Below are 17,024 nucleotides of genomic sequence, written 5' to 3'. Positions count from 1 at the left end.
TTCCTGGAACTCCCTTCCGAACAGCACTGTGGGTGTACCTACACCACATGGTCTGCAGCAGTTCAGGAAGGCGGCTCACCACCACCTTCTCAAGAGCAATTGGGGGGGGGCAATAAATGCTGGCATAGACTGCAACACCCACATGCCATGAATGAATAATAAAAAAAGCTAAAGTGCATCTGCAGAACATTAGTCCACAAACCAGACCATGTTATACCACTCTCCTTAACTGTAAGTCAAAATCTAGAGTATGGTATGAGTTTTGGCCACCCTACCAGGAAAAGGATAGAAAGGATCCAGACAACAATGACCAGGATAGTTCCAGAATTAAGGGACTAAGTGTGGAATTTAAAATTTAATGCCCACACACCCTCTCTCTCCCAACCGTGGAGATGAGTTTGGAGGTGCGGGGTGCCATTTGATTTGGCGGGGAGGGTGCTGTGTAGGCACCCCGCTACCTCCCTGTCTCTCATGTTAAAATCCAGTGGGGAACGTTCGAGGATGGCCTTCCCGTCTGGATGCCAATGTAGGCCTTTAAGTAGGCAATTAATGCCCACTTAAGGGCCTCACCCTACCTGCATTGGTATTCAAATAGTGGCGGGAGGGGGTAGGGGGACTTGCCATGTGGGGAAACTGACAAGCAACCCTGTCAGCCTAGAGGGGATGGGGAGGGGGACTCTTTTAAATGCATCCAGTGCTTGATCACGGGACCCAGCTTCAGGGATGGAGGCCCAAGTGAGATCCACTCTCCTCCCTTGCCTCCAACCCCTTCCCCACCTTTTCCAGCAACATGATTCCCTTACTGTGACTGCCATTATTCCCTCAGTTGCATTCCCCCAGGGATGATGATCCCTGATGTAGGCCCACATTTATTACCTGCAACAGCCACCTCTCCCAGTGGTGCTGCTGGTAACGGGGAGCTGTTGGCTTCTGATTGGCTGACAGCCATAGAGTGGCGGGGGATTTCCATCCTACCAGGCGAAGTCCTAGGACAGGATTTTTCATCCTGCGGGCGGGCACATGCCCGACCCGATTGGGAGTAAAATAGTGCATGATGATATCGGGCAAACGTCCCAACGTCATTGTGCACTTGCGCGATATTTTGGCCGGCAGGCGTGTGTGAGAGCCGGCAGCGCGCCCACTGACAATTAAGGGGCCTATTAAGTCCCTTAAACAAGTAAGTGAACACTGTTTTCGCTGCCCGTACAACTTTACGGTTGGCGGGCGGGTGAATAGGCCAGGCGGCCTTTGCATTTTTTAGGAAACATCATCTACGGGCAGGATGAGGTTTCCAACAGTAAATTCTAAAAAATAGTTTTTTTAACATTACTTTTAACATGTTCCTCTTCATGTGACTGAGTCATGTGTGGGGACATGTTTATATTTTTTGTAAAGTCTTTATTTTTCATTTTGAAATTCTTCTGTTCCCTGAGGCAGCTCTGTGTCTTCAGGGAGCTTTGAATGAGCGCACCCCTGTGCATGCACAGATATCGGCACTTGCGCTCCTCCCACCACCACCCTAGCAGCGCTAAAGCTCTCAGCGCACGTTTCACGCTGCCTGTCGGTTAATTGGCAGCCAGCATGAAATCACGGTCAGAGCCTGATTGCGGTGAGCGGTCTGTTTTGCGGCTGTTCCCTGGCCCACCTACTGCGCCCGCCCGATGAAGGGAAAATCATGTCCCTAGAATTAAATGTCCCTGTGGAGCTGGGAGCTCCAGGAGCAGGGTTCTCACTGCCAAACAGGGATTTAATTCGCTCAGGGCTCCCGGAGGTCAGGTCAGTGGGGGCACCACCAATTTTGTGGCAGATGTCGGGCCCTATGTTACCAAGAAAAGCTCAAATGCCTAAACTTATGCTGGAGAAAAAGGAGACTGAGGAGAGACATGATTCAGCTGTTCAAAATATAGTTATAGATGAGGTGGAAACAAGCAAGTAGTTAAAGTGGGCAATGAACATAGGAATAAAGGGCACAAGCATAAAATACACAATGTTGTGCAAAGTTAAAGTTCAGTTAAAAAAAAATCCCCATAGGATAGTGAATGAGGAACAAACTCCCAGAGATTATAGTCGACTTAGTACCAATCAACACCTTTAAAAAGAAACTGATCAATATATGTTGAGTAAGAAGTTGGTACTGCTTTGTCCAGCCATTATCTTTGACTATTAATAAAGTGCTCTTCCATGTTGCCTGCTAGGCTCCTGTTTCTCCAATGATCATCCCAGAAATTGCCCACAAGGTTATTACGCTGATTCTTCTGAACCAAGTGGCTGTAGGATTTGCCCCTGTCCAAGCGGTACAGGTTGCACTGTGACACCAGGAACAACAGAGGTAGTGTGTGTGGGCTGTCCGGCAAAAACAATGGGTAAGTCTTGGGTACAATCTATCAATTGTAACCATTTAGAAGCTGTTAAAAATAACATTAGCAGAAAGAAACAACACTGCAAGGTACTTTTGCACAAAGCAGGCCCCATTCAGCACTTTGAAGGTTAGATCTGATATCATTTAATCAGCATTCAGCACATACAGCACAGCTTCCTCATATGTGAATGCCTGTGGAAAATGTATCCTTGGTCTGGAACTTCAGTATCCGCACTCGAATTATCTGCCTTCCTGGAAGTTCATCAGAATATAATTGAGATGAAGCCTTACTTGTGAGATGCCCCACGCACAGTCAAATAAATGCCTTTATTCTTTATATTTCATCTCCTGCAATAGTGAATTAACCTACACAATACTTCATTTGTAACCTGTAATATGCCCGTTTTTCCTATAGCTATAGGATGTTAGAAATCAGATGTTACAAATGTTGTAAACCACATATAAAGTCACATTTTGGGGACTTGACTCTCCTCCAACTTCTATGATTCATCAAGGTGTCCCTTTCATTATGGTAGATGTTGAAGGTTCCACTGTTTGCGATTGATTTCGTGGATAGCACGCCTGATGCTATTAATAACACAATCCTATACAGTCTATGAAAATAAGTACATACTGCAAATTTGCCAAAATATACTTAAATGGACAATGCCATCTAGTGAAAAAAGAAAAGGAATAGTATTCATGTGGCACTCTTCATATCCTCAGGGTGCTTTATAGCATTATGATCTCTGTATAAATCAAAAATGTTTAAAAATAAATTTGAACTTAGTTAATAGCTGAAAGGATGACACAACAAGATTTCATGTCTTAAGATTTTTATGATGACAGGAGACTAAAAATGCTATTAATTAAACACTACCTTTGTAGGCAACTTATACTTTAAACCACAAAACAGAACATTTCCTTTTTTCTTTTAGCACAACTGAAAGTACACTTCGCAGATATACTTTACACGGTCCTTTAAGTAGATATTCAATTTTCCCAGAACCAGCCCAAGGTGATTCTTAGTTTCTGATGGTTTACTTCTGTTTTTTTCCCTTTCTCAGCCTGGGAACTTATAACCTCAGAACTGTCTTTCACAGTGAGGATTTTTCCCCGGAGATTCTTCCTCTAACTCAGGCTAGGTAAACCTTCCAGCCTTGATTTAACTCCTCATGAATTCCGTCTATTCAATCCAAGTGTGAGCTTCACCTGCATTCCTGCATGGTGAACCACAGCATCTTGCTACCTGTAACTGCTCTCCCTCCCCTGGATCCTGCCAGACTAACTTTGAGTTTCAGGGATACCTTATAAACCTTTCCCCTCTTAAAGTCCATCACCATAGCAACACGAATTACCAAGGGCCTTCTATACAAATAGAAATGCTGATTAGCTATTCTTGAAAGCCCCCACTCTCTTTTATCTTGGAAGTAAATAGAAATTTAAAGCACAGCTGTTTACAATTCAACATTCTCAACACTTTTCTGAGATGTTGGAAACTCACAGTGTATCCACTGTTAGCACAGAGACTATTGTTTCCAAGTGTAAACACCTTGCACCTTCTTCCCAGTAAAACAATCTGGTCCCTCTTTAATCTCTAACAATCAAACCAGTCAGTTGCTGACAGGTAGACTGCAGGACAGTTCATACAGCCCACTTTATTTTACTGTAAATTAAAACATAACAATTTTATAAACCCCATAACTGTAGCAATAGCTAATAGTATACTTTTGAAGTGCCATTGTTGGCAATCAGTTTGTGCACAGCACAATTTCACAAATAGCAAATGAGATGAATGATCAAGTGATTATATAATTCCATTTGAAAGCAAGTCATGCACTTTGCTTCAATTATGGTTTGTAGCCCAGACCTATGTATCTGCACTGCTGAATCTCACTGATATTCCACGCTATTAAGAATTTTACCATTTATGTAGAGTTCCAACAAACCAACTATGATTTTATTCACTACCATTGGAGAGAGTCACAATAGACCAACCCCTATCCATTTTCTTTTCTTTCATTCTTTCTACCCTTAATTAGCACATTCCTTAGATAATATCACCACCTTCAACACCTCTTTGTCCTTTTGTCTGTGACATCTTTTGGTTATCTCCACCTATCACTGGCTCTCTATCCAGCTCTACTTGTCCCACCCCCCCCTTAAGCCAGCTTATATTTCACTTCTCTTCTATTTTTACTTAGTTCTGTTGAAGGGTCATTCGGACTCGAAACGTTAACTGTGCTCCTCTCCGCAGATGCTGCCAGACCTGCTGAGTTTTTCCAGGTATTTTTGTTTTTGTTTTGGATTTCCAGCATCTGCAGTTTTTTGCTTTTAACCCCTATCCATTCATTGTAGCTATACAGAAATCAACCATACCAAATCCTTTCCATTCACTGTCACTATACAAAATTCAGACATACTGAGCCATTTCCTATTCATTGCCATTATATAGAGTTCTGGTGTACCAAATTATTTCCCACTCACACCTTAGTATACAGATTGCTGAAGGATTAGTCTATCCTACTTTGAAAATTAATTTAACGTGGCAGGGCATATCAATGTGAGAAAAATATAGATGGGCTTTGGAGCTGCTAGTTGGTTTGACGAAGTTTGCTTTTTGTTTTGTTAACATATATGTTAAGATTCAAATGCATATAGTTTCTATCCCTTAATGTTATTGTACAAATTGCCCAGGTAAGCGGTGTGAAATGTGTGAGGAAGGATACTTTGGTAACCCACAGGCAGGCAGATCCTGCCAGCCTTGTACATGCAACAACAACGTTGATCCCAATTCGCTTAGGAACTGTGACCAATGGACTGGGGAATGTCAGGAATGCCTGTACAACACTGCAGGACGTCACTGTGAAAGATGTAAAGATGGCTTTTATGGAAATGCACTTGCCTCCAATCCTACTGAAAAGTGCAAATGTAAGAATTGTCTTTGAACTGTATATATACTAGCTTATATGTAGACACGTTCCATGACATAAAGTTTACTATTTTATCATAACAAACCTGCACAAAGCAAACCCAATTCAACATTAAAGCAAGTTGCAATCTGTCCTTGATGTTATCAATTGTTTTGAAATACAATTTTATTTTACTTTTGCTCATATTAAAAGTATTTTAGAGACACTAAATTGGGATTATTCAGTAAAAAGTTTTCTTTCCATTTTCTGGTTTGGGCTTCATCAACTATGAATGGCAGATACCTAGAGATATTCCCATTGCCGCGAGAAAACTCTTTAATTGCTGGTTGCACAATCCTAGTGCTACAACAATGAGACCTCTGCTGCAGCACTAAAAGAGGCAGCTGGGTGTTCCAAGGTGCAGAAAAGAAGAGAAAAGAAATGGCAGCATTGTAGACCTCATCAAAGATGTGAGTCGACACAGTTTAGTGATGACAGAAAGAATCAGCTGCTACAAAACCATGTCCCTCCACAGGGAGTCCTCAGAACCTGCATCACCACTTCCCGAGGGCTACTGCTATCTTCCATATGCGGACCCAGGATGTGGTTGTAACTTATCCTGGAAAATCTGATGGGTTTCCTGGTATTTGATTGTGGCAGTAGGGAAGCATCATCAAGCAGCAGCCTAGGTAGAGGTAGGAGGTGGGGAGAGAGAGAGACCAAGACCAGGGCAATGAAACAAATTTACTTTGCTCACCACCAAATTTGCCTCCAACTTTTTCTGCTGCTCTCCTACCTGATTTCAGGTAGCATTGTGCAGGAAAATGCAGCTCCACTTCTTCATGAGCTCTGCAGATAAGTGGATATGATAACTAGACTGGGATTGTTTGTGTGAAGTACTATATGTTTCAATACTTAAACAACAACCATGAAATAAAAGAATGTAAGAGCTATTGTACATTTTCATATTATGATTATGTTATTTTTACAGCATGTAACTGTGACCCAAGTGGTTCCCGGTCCTTACAGTGCAGGAGTGATGGAACGTGTGACTGCAAGTCAGGAGTCTTTGGCGATAAGTGTAACCAGTGTGCAGGAGACACCTATTACAATAGCACCACAGGATGCCAGCAATGCCCAAACTGTTATCAAGCAGTAAAAAGCAAGGTACGCACCTAACCCCATCTGCACAGAGTTTTAGAAGGAGCTAATACCACTCTTGGTTAAGGGAAGGTTAAGTTAGTTTTTGTTTTAATGCAATAAGACCAGAATTTCCACACTTCCACTTACTCAGAAATATGCTGAAATTTATGCCTATTTTTACACCAATATTGTAGCTAATTTTATTTTAGCACATGCAGACATTAATACCCAAGTAAACAAAGGAAAATCAATGTGTGAATTTGGGCCCGATGAAAGCATGAAACTTCTGTCCTATTCCTTCTTTAAGTTCCTCTTCCAGTATGAAAATTAAAGTTTGAAGGCATCAACCCATCATTTATACACACTTGGCACAGCATGTTTAAGAAGAGATAATAGTGGAAGCTTTAAATTTTTAATGTAGTGTGATTTAAAAAACGAGACAGGAAATACAGTGCGGAGAAATGAGCAGCAGAAGGTTTGCACAGAGGTTTTCTTAATAAGCATGAAAGATTGAGGAATCTACAGTGTAGCCTAAAACTGGCATAAATCAAGCATGCAGGCGGGTATCAGAAATTTGCACGAAGTTCATCCACGAGCGGGAGAAGAGGGTTCAGTGGGGTCACGATTCTATAGATTTAAAACTTATTGTACAAAAGTTACTGAAACTTGCCTGTGTGAGCTGGAAAAGATCAAAACGCATATCAGCTGCTTGGACTGGACTCATAAACTTCAGGTCAGCACTTCGCAGTGAGGATTTGTTTTGGGGCCTGTAGGTTTCAGGAAGCCTCCCTGAGTCTGGGAATGGGAGGTGATCTCTCCACAGGAGGCACCCACTGAGGAGGAAGGGAGGGTTAGAAGGGGGAGGAGGCCAGGAGTGCACATTCAGCCTCCAGGGGAGCCACCTTTGGGAGGACAGGCACAGGCACAAGGGGTGCTGGGCCAAGAGGTAGTCCAAGGCAGAAGGGGCTGCAGAAGATGCCACTATCCTGCTGTTAGGATATACAGGTGGTGAAGCAGCTACCTCAATATGTCTGAGGCGCAGTGCCGAAGGAGGTTCTGTTTGTCAAGGGAGACAGATGATTGGCCCTGAGATCTCCCCTAACTGTGTGGGCGGACACCCCATGCCAGTGGCACTGAAGGTCACAGCTGCCCTCAACTTCTAGGCCTCTGGCTCCTTCCAGGGCTCGGTGGGTGATCTTTGCGGTGTCTCCCGATCAGCTGTCCACGCTTGTGTCAAGCAGGTCAGAGACGCTCTGTTCAGGTGTGCATTGACATCATCCACTTCTGCTGTGACCAGGCAAGCCAGGCACAGCGAGCCAGAGGCTTCGTGGCCATTGCTGGCTTCCCCCATGTCCAGGGTGCAATAGACTGCCCACATGTGGCCATCACAGCGCCAGCAGGTGAGCCCGGTGCCTTCGTCAACAGGAAGGGCTTCCACTCCATGAACGTGCAGATAGTGTGTGATCACAGGATGCTGATTCTGCAAGTCTGTGCAAGGTACCCAGGCAGCTCCCATGACGCCTACATCCTCAGACCTCCTAGGTGCCGGGGCTCTTCAGTGCTCCAGCCCGGCTTGATGGATGGCTGCTGGGTGACAAGGGCTATCACCTCAGAAGGTGGCTCATGACACCTCTCCACCATCCAAGAACAGAAGCTGAGCAGCGGTACAATAGGAGCCACGGCACCACAAGGGCTGTGGTGGAGAGAGCCATCGGTCTTCTCAAGATACGCTTCCGATGCTTGGACTGCTCAGGGGACGCATTCCAGTACCTCCCAGATCGTGTGTTCCTGATTGTGGTTGCATTCTGCGCTCTTCACAATCTTGCGCTGCAAAGGTGGGAGGCTGTAGATGAAGAACATGTAGACGGAGTGGCTGCGGCTACACATGATGAGTCCATCAGTGAGTCCAAGGACGAGCACACACAGGGAAATGCTGGGGGGGTAGACACTGACCCGGGCATACTCCAGGGAGGAAGGGACACCCGGGACGCTCTAATCCAAGGAACCTTCAGCTAGCACAGCACATATGGACCTCCAACACAAGCCTGGGCTGCAGCCTCCATACTGCAGACATTAGTGCCAAATCTGTCAGGATAGGAGCATTGACGATGGGCCCAGTCAATAAAGGTCAATGACACACAAATGACTCATAACATCTCAGGAATCCATCCACCTACCCAAGAAAAGAGGCACCCCTAGCCATGTCAGACGATCTTAATTTAATGCTTTCACAAAAGTCTCGTAACATAACACAAATCAAATAGTGTCACACTGCAAACACAATCAGAAGGAACTCATGGGGGGGCCAAAAAACCACCAGTGATGAACCCGGGGTGTGCCTAAGGTGCCTTAATTTTACGTTTGCGGGTGCTACGTCTTTGTGGTGCCCCCTCGCTGGCACTGGCATCTGAGATAGCTTGCTCTCTCTGCTGTCCTGTTGGCCTCGATGACCTTGGTAGACGTCCTCTGGCCCATGAAGCCTGTGCTTGCCCTGCCTGGGAGCTCCGCAGCTGGCATCTCCCCAGTTGTCGCAGCCTCATTGGGTGCCACGGCCACTGGCAGAGGGGCGGAGGAGCTGCCAGCCTCACCCGGAGCGCCCTGAGAGGCACCCGCAGAGACAACAGGCAGCTGCTCTGCCGATGTGAGGTCTGTTCGACCCTCCCTGATCACCATAGATGGATGGGCACCGAGGTGGGATACCTGGTGCCCAAACCACTGCCCACACGAGCACTGACCACCTGAGGTCAATGCCACTGTGAAGGATTGCAGTGAGCACAACCCCAGGAACCCCTGATCCTGTCCCTGGAGCTGCTTCTCCATGAGAGTCGCCACTCTCTCCATGGAGGAACATTGGCACTCAGCATGAGGCTTAATTCATTGGCTACGGTCCACATAGACTCCTCCACCACTGACACCAAGCCAAGCACAGCCTCATGTATCTCCACCAGATAGTCCTGCACACCCAGCCGCATCTCATGAGTTGGCTGCATTGCGGGCGACTCTAGAGGTACATCATCAGCCACAGACTGAGCATGTGCCTGGGCCCCTGCAGTCCTCTGACTGCTGACGCCATGGGCACTCTCTGTCTCCGCAAGCTCCTCCAGCGACTGTGAAGCGCCCTCACCGCTGTGCCCCTGGACACTAGTGAAAATCTGATGCCCACTAGTGTGCCAGTATTTGCGCTGGTGCCTGCCTGGCAGAGGTGGTGTGACGCTGATGGTGTTGATACTTCATGGCCCTCAAGTGCCAGAGCGGGCCCCTGCTGCTCCTGCTCCCGGCTGTGCGCCAATGATGCTGAAAGGAAGATTAAGGAAATTTGATTAGTTAGCGTGCGGAAAATGTTAATGTACATGCCTGTCCCCCAGATCATCATGCGTTCATCATTCCACACGCACTGAGCAAGTCATGTTGGTTACGTCACTCACTCAACAATCAACACTGCCATGGCTGTTGGGACACTACTGGTGACATGAGTGCTGGCCACACATACCTGCCACAACCCCAGCCTCTTCGGCTCCGGTGGACCTGGAGGCATGGTGCCTCTCCAGGTTGAGGGTCTCCTGCTCGAAGCGGCTCAGCAGCACTACCTGGGCTGGCCCACCCGCTCAGCAGTGTTGTGAGAATTCTCCTCCTGGAAATAAGCAAAGAGCATTGATAAGTGATACTTGTACCGTGAATCTCCTCGCGGCTGGCCTACCCCAAGCCCAGTTGGCCATTGCAGGGGTCCAATGCATCCTTACCCTGGTGCTGCCAAACACTCTCACAAATATGCCAGGTGTGTCCTTTCCATCATCCCCCCACCCTTGGCCACATGCTGCCTTCATCACACTTGGGAATATACAGTTTAACCTGCCATAGCAAGGAGGCACAATGACGTGGATCGCAGAGGGCAGCAGGTCGACCTGTGCCACACCACCTTGAAGACCCCCTCCCACCATGTCATCACCCTAACTTCGACATGTCCTGGAGTTCGAGCACTGCGCCTGGTTGCAGATCCTCCAGATTGCCCTCACCACAGTCATGTGGATCTCAGTCTGCCACATGCTGCGGGTGCAGAACCCATCTCATCACCACCCTCTCAGGCTGACCAATGCATATGGAATATCTGCTGGCCCGCCCAGCTAAGGACACATGCCATCAATGACTCATTGCATTCAGGCCAGTCAGACATGGGTGGGGCGCCAGGCGTGGAGAAGCATACATAATGGGTGAAGTGAACGATGCCAATGTGCTACTCACCGTACCTGTGCGCAGCAGGTCATTGAAACGCTTGCGGCACTGGATCTATGTGCGCCACACCCCGTCGTTGGAGCTTATGACCTCCGCTACCTCCTCCCACCCATGTTTGGTCTAGTGGGATGGTCTCCTCCTCCCGACCTGGGGGATGAGCACCTCCTGCCATTCTGCCACCTCCTCGAGGAGGGCAGCAAGGCAGTCATCCGAAAACCGGGGCGCACTTTGACCACCCGCCCTACCCTCCTGCATGGCCAGCCTGGATCTGCGTTGGCCCCAGCCATGTACAGCAGCCTTGGCGTGGCTGCAGCTTGCCCTTTAAACAGGCCACTGGGTCGCCATTGGACCTGGCAGCGATTGCCAATCCGCCCTCCCGCCACCCGCCCACTCCCTCTGTCCCCAGGAGCCGCGAAACACGCTGGGCGGACCTTAATTGGCCCGCCTACGTAAAATGGCAGCACGGACCCTCAGAGTCACAGAAGAAACAATTCACAAAGGAACACAGGGAACTATCACCCCCCACCAATTAACTTCATCACTCATATATTATCAGGATAGCCTATTCATGAGAAATAAATCACAACCAATGGGCTTGCATAACCGATGTTCCATATCCTTCTCACTTCATTTTAACATTTTCACTGGTGCATTTTAAATCCCAAAGCTTTGAGTACTTACCTTGAAATGACAGTTAGCTTACATTTTCTGTCATCCTTCAGATAGAACAATGCAGTGAAGGTAATTTGTAGTTAAACCTTTAAAAAAACACTTTTCTAATGAAATTCTAACCGTGCTCTTCCCACACTTGTTTGCAATTTCCTCATAACTGCAAAAATTGGAGATTTCAAATTAAGGCATTAAGGAATTATGGATGATTATATTTTAAATCAGCATTGCTGGTCAGGTTATGGAATGCCTGTGACTTGCTCTCTGGTATCCTAACACAATTACTTTCAGATCTTTCTGCACTCACAGCCTCTGCCTCCTTCCACAGGTTTAAAAAGACCATGAAAGCTTTTAGCTCTGTTGATTTGGTGGGAAATTTTGGATACTAAGGAGTGTTTACTGGCTGATTGTTGGAATTTTTCTTTGGTTTCTTGCTGAATGTTTTTCATGTCTGATTCTGTGTCTACTGTTTAGGTATTGAAACACAAGAATGTGGTTAGAGATCTGGAAATTTTAATCTCAAAAGTGAAGGCAAATGAGAACCCATTGAATGACAAGCATTTTGAGCAAAGATTGAAGAAAACATCAATCGTCCTCAGTCAAATGATGACTGAAGCTAAAGAAATTGAAAGTAAGTTTTTTTTGGCTTAATAACAAAACACTTTAAAGGTTGTAAGACTTATATAAAATAAAAACATAAAATTATCTTTTCTCCCTTCATTTTCCCTTAACCTCCTTCTGTTTCCCCCTCCTCAATCCCAAGCTAATGGGTCTGTCCTTGACTGAGGAGACACCTTCTCCAGGCCACTGTTAGACCACCTCTTAGTAGCTATGTGTGAAAAATGCAGTTTGACTTTCTTATGACTTTACCTCTCGGGGGAGCCTTGCTTTCTGTCAGTGTTAGATTGCTGAGGATGATAAGGTCTCATTCATTCAGATTTTCTGTAAAAATCAATCAGGAATATCCAAGGTACTTTTTGTTTCTTTAGTAATTTTATCCACTCCTTTCCTGAAGGCGTGATACGTGTTGGAATGTAGTTCTCTGGATCCTTCATTTACCTAAGTTGGGGTGGAGAGGAAATTCTCCGTTTTTTTCTTGTTATTGACTCTGTTGTTTTTTATTTGCCTCTCCCAGGAGAGAACATTGCTGTGTGATTGGGGATAGGTTGGGAGTGGGTGGGAAGTATAGAGTCATGATGCTTCAGGTTAGTCTTGTCTTGCTTGTAATTTTTGTATGTTCGTATGATATTAACTGCTCTCTAGCAACGCATCCGATTGAGCATTATTCAGATATGATACTTGACAGATTTGCCAAGCCATTTTGGACATAAGATGTAGCACAGCCAAACCCAACCCTGATCATCATTTAACATCTATGATTGGGCACTTTCCAGTAAGGGTAGCAAATGGGCTTGAGCACACTGGCCAATATTTTCCCCCTGTGAATTCACAGGTGCTGAGGCCATATTAATATCCTTATCAGCTGAGAGCAACTAACTTCACACAGATTGAACCTGGGATCCTCCTGGTCTAGGTAGCAAAAAAGAACAGATTAGATGGTACAGTTGCCAGGCAGAAGTGACAAGTCCGGGGATCTTCAAGAGGTACAACTTGAAGAATGTACAGTATTTGTCCTCAGTAGTAAAGATCTGATTCTTTCTACAGTCATTGATGAAAACAATCTTAACCAATTGGAAAACATTAACAAGAAGCTGGGTACTGAGACATCTAATCTGGACAACATCGGGAAATCTGTTGATGAGACTAGAAGGTTAACAGAAACATACGAAGATCATATCCGAAATACAGACAGGTTGCTAAGCAATGTCAGGACAAAGATCCAAGAAAGCAGGACAGAAATGGGCCGAATGGTAAGTCCTCATGAGCCAAAAAAGGGATTTTCTTCTTAGTTGAAGGTAAAAACTCAGTCAGTAACCTTGATGTTTACAAAACAGAAAGAACTACAGTAAAGACACTAACGTTGTCAACATAGTTGCTTTTTAAATTCATTTACAGGATCTGGATGTCACTGGCTGGGCCAGCATTTATTGCCCATCCCTAATTGCCCTTGAGAAGGTGGCAGTGAGCTGCCTTCTTAAACCACTGCAGTCCATGTGGTGTAGGTACCCCCATTGCACTGTTAGGGAGGGAGTTCCAGGATATTGACCCAGCGACAGTGAAGGAATGGTGATATATTTCTAAGTCAGGATGGTGTGTGAATTGGAGGGGAACATCCAGGTAGTTGCTGTCCTTGTCCTTCTAGATGGTAGTGGTCATGGATTTGGAAGGTGCTGCCTAAGGAGCCTATGTGAGTTTCTGCAGAGCATTTTGTAGATGGTACTCACTGCTATCAGTTCGTCAGTGGTGGAGGGAGCAAATGTTTGTGAAAGGGATGCCAATCAAGTGGGCTGCTTTGTCCTGGATGGTGTCAAGCTTCTTTAGTGTTGTTAGAGCTGCACTCATCCAGGCAAGTGGAGAGTATTCCATCACACTCCTGATTTGTGCTTCATAGATGGAGGACAGGCTTTAGAGAGTCAGGAGGTGAGTTACTCATCACAGGATTCATAGCCTCTGACCTTCTCTTGTAGCCACAATCTTTATATGGCTGGTCCAGTTCAATTCCTTATCAATGGTAATCCCCAGGGGATTCAGCAATGGTATGCGATGGAATGTCAAGGGCGATGGTTAGATTCTCTCTTGTTGGAGATGATCATTGCCTGGCACTTGTGTGCCACAAATGTTAATTGTCAGCCCAAGCTTGGATATTGTGGTCTTGCTGTATTTGGTGTATTTGGACATGGTCTGCTTCAGTATCTGAGGGGTCACTAATGGTGCTGAACATTGTGCAATCATCAGCGAACATCCCCACTTCTGACCTTATGATGGAAGGAAGGTCTTTGATGAAGCAGCTGAAGATGGTTGGACCTAGGACACTACCTTGAGGAACTCCTGCAGTGATGTCCTGGAACTGAGATGATTAACCTCCAACAATCACAAACATCTTCCTTTGTGCTTGGTAATACTCCAACCAGTGGAGAGTTTCCCCCTGATTCCCATTGACTTCAGTTTTGGTGGGGCTCCTTGATGCCACACTCGGCCTTGATGTCAAGGGCAGTCACTCTCACCTGGACCCAGGGCAGTCCTGGCTTTTTAAAACTTCGAAAATTCACAAACTCTGGACTAATGGTAAATGTTTTGAGACTTGCAAGTTATAACACAGCCCACTGGTGTGACACTGTCCCATGTTCTGACTGTCTCTTGTTATGACACAACGACTTGTTTTGTTATGACACGTCCCTTGTAATGATACAGTCTTAATACAAGAGCTACATAAGTGGTTGAGCCATCTGGGTGGTTGTACAAATCCTGGAGGCTTGACATCAAGTTATATCACAATGCTCCAGACTGGCTCTCAAAAAAACATGTTAACTTTTTACAGTAGCTCATGTGAAAAGTTGCACTGCTCATTGTGAAGCTGAGTCCTCTACACCAGGATAGTAACCAAATTCAATCCCTGTCCTGTGCTGAGTTTGCTGATCTCAGCTGGCCTGTTACCATAATTAACTTCAGTAGCCCTAGATTAGCTTCAGAGAGTGAGGGGATTTTGCTCTCAGTGGTATAAAGTGACTCCTACAGAAAAGTGTGTTTATGTGGAGTGAACTTTTGGACAAAATAATAGAGAATTGCCAGCATCCAAGGAAAGCATAATCCAGCACCTTCAGGAAGGAGGGCGATTTTATTTTGTTAACTTTTAATGTTTGGAGAGCTGAGATTTTGTTGCCAAGTGTAATAAGTGTCATGTTATTTCTTACAGCCGTCATTGCCAACAGGTCCTGTTGGGGGCAGTAATCTGGCAGGTCTAGCACATGAGGCTCGTAGATTGGCAGATAAGTAAGAGTGGTCTTTTTATTTACATTCTGATCTTCAGCACATTTTCCATTCCCACTTTCATCTCAAAACTTCACAGCAAAGTATTAAGAGCTTTTCTTTTTGCTTTTGCTTTTCTCTATTTAGGCATATGAGAGACGCGGATGACATAGAACAGTTCAGCAAAACTGCCAACCAGTCATCATTTGAAGCCCTTGCACTAGTTACTCAAGTCATCAAAGATGATCAGAAAACCACACAGTCCATTAACCTGCTAAATCAGCTGTAAGTGGGAGCAAGTTTTAGTGGGTAATATCTGAGAACACTAATTTGAAAGCTTGTATTATACACTTTTCTTTCATCTCACTTAAGCATTCTCTACATTTTGAATGAAATGACTGTAAGAAGTTTATTGATTGGAGACGATGGGCTGGAATTTCATCCCCGAGGCGGGTAGTGGGAGTTGGAAAAATTCCAGACTCAGCCCCGCCTTGGGAGAAAGTGGCTGCAAGGATGGGATTTTCATTGTTGGGGGGGCGGGTGTGTGCTGCAGTCAGGCCAGCCAACCAGGGAAAAGTTTGGAGACAGCCACAGGAGTTGCCAGATATGGAGCCAGGCTGCTTAAAAGGTCTGCCTCGGTGCTGTGGATCTTCATCCCAGTTATTATAACAACAGAAAGGCCTTCCAGCCCTCATCCATCACACCTCATCACCCACACACTCCCCATGCCCCATCCATGGCACTTCATGCCTCCCATCCACCCCCATGCCAAACTATGCCTTCCAAACAACTCCCTTGGCCCCCTCATGCCCCCTATGCCAAGCTATGACCCACCCCATCCTATGGCCCTCACGCCTCCTATGCAAGGGTATGCCTCCCAAACAACCCTTATGGCCCCTCATACTGCATGCCACTGTATGCCCCCCATGCCCTCATACCTCATGCCCACCCTATGGCCCCCCATGCCCCCCATATCAAGCTATGGCACTTCCATATCCATTCACCTACTATACTTTGTATAGAAGCAATGAATGTTATAATTTCAGCAGGGTGTGTGAACAAAAGCTTTAAAAAAACAGTCATTCATTGATAATGTTCCACTTTCTTAAAAAAAACCCTTTTTACTACAGCCCAATAAAAGTGTAAGTCATCCATACCCTTTTAAAGTATCAATATCAGAAACAGCAAGCATTGAAACCACTTTATCTTATGTAAATAAACATTGTGAAATTGACAGTATAGATTAGAGAGCCAGAACTGTCTATCAAGCAATGTTTTCCCTGGGGCTCAGGTGTTTCAATAGGATAATAGATTTCTGGGCTCTCAGCCAAGAATACATAATGAGGCTTGGCCTGACTCCATGAAAATTGCAGAGGATTAGGATGCCTATCACCATAATGGAGCTGGCCAGGTCAGGAGTGCAGGGTGCAGGCTTGCAACTCGAACCAGCCCACACCCTTAAAAGACAATCTCAAAAATTGGAAATGCTGAGAATCAGGTTGGGAATTCTAGAATTGGAACCCGCCCATTATTTTAAAAGGGCTCCCAAGTCATCCCAACTCAGTGAAAATCCAGCCTGGAAATTCTTCAAAGTTTTAATTAATGTTCAGCTGAAATCATTAATATTCCAAATTGATTTTGCAAATGCAAGAAAATGCACTTGTGATTTGGTAATGTTTCCAGTCAGAATTCATAGAACCGAGACAGGCAGCATATGGTGGAGCTTTGAATTACAGTGAGTTGAGTGATGTTCATCACCAATGAGCATGTACTGATTGTTCTGTAATATAACCCATGCTCTCTACAAATCCACTAAGGGCCATCCAGAAAATGTGCTAATTATG

The 17,024-nt window shown here is 45.4% G+C and overlaps 1 protein-coding gene across 1 annotated transcript in view; it reads left to right on the top strand.

Annotated features, from left to right (window-relative positions):
* LOC144692477 (laminin subunit gamma-1-like) overlaps window positions 1-17,024 on the top strand; it is an 87,980-nt gene that overhangs the window by 51,788 nt on the left and 19,168 nt on the right. Inside the window, exons 10-16 of the mRNA XM_078561384.1 lie at window positions 2,196-2,363; window positions 5,057-5,290; window positions 6,263-6,438; window positions 11,788-11,944; window positions 12,979-13,184; window positions 15,128-15,204; window positions 15,328-15,465. Of these exons, the coding sequence (XP_078417510.1) occupies window positions 2,196-2,363; window positions 5,057-5,290; window positions 6,263-6,438; window positions 11,788-11,944; window positions 12,979-13,184; window positions 15,128-15,204; window positions 15,328-15,465 (1,156 nt within the window). The remainder of the gene's footprint in view (window positions 1-2,195; window positions 2,364-5,056; window positions 5,291-6,262; window positions 6,439-11,787; window positions 11,945-12,978; window positions 13,185-15,127; window positions 15,205-15,327; window positions 15,466-17,024) is intronic.

This window comes from Cetorhinus maximus, chromosome 17, assembly GCF_964194155.1.
Source record: "Cetorhinus maximus chromosome 17, sCetMax3.hap1.1, whole genome shotgun sequence".
Taxonomy (NCBI): Eukaryota; Metazoa; Chordata; class Chondrichthyes; order Lamniformes; family Cetorhinidae; genus Cetorhinus; species Cetorhinus maximus.
The sequence above is the reverse complement of the archived record's forward strand: the minus strand, read 5'-3'. Positions and strand labels throughout refer to the sequence as shown.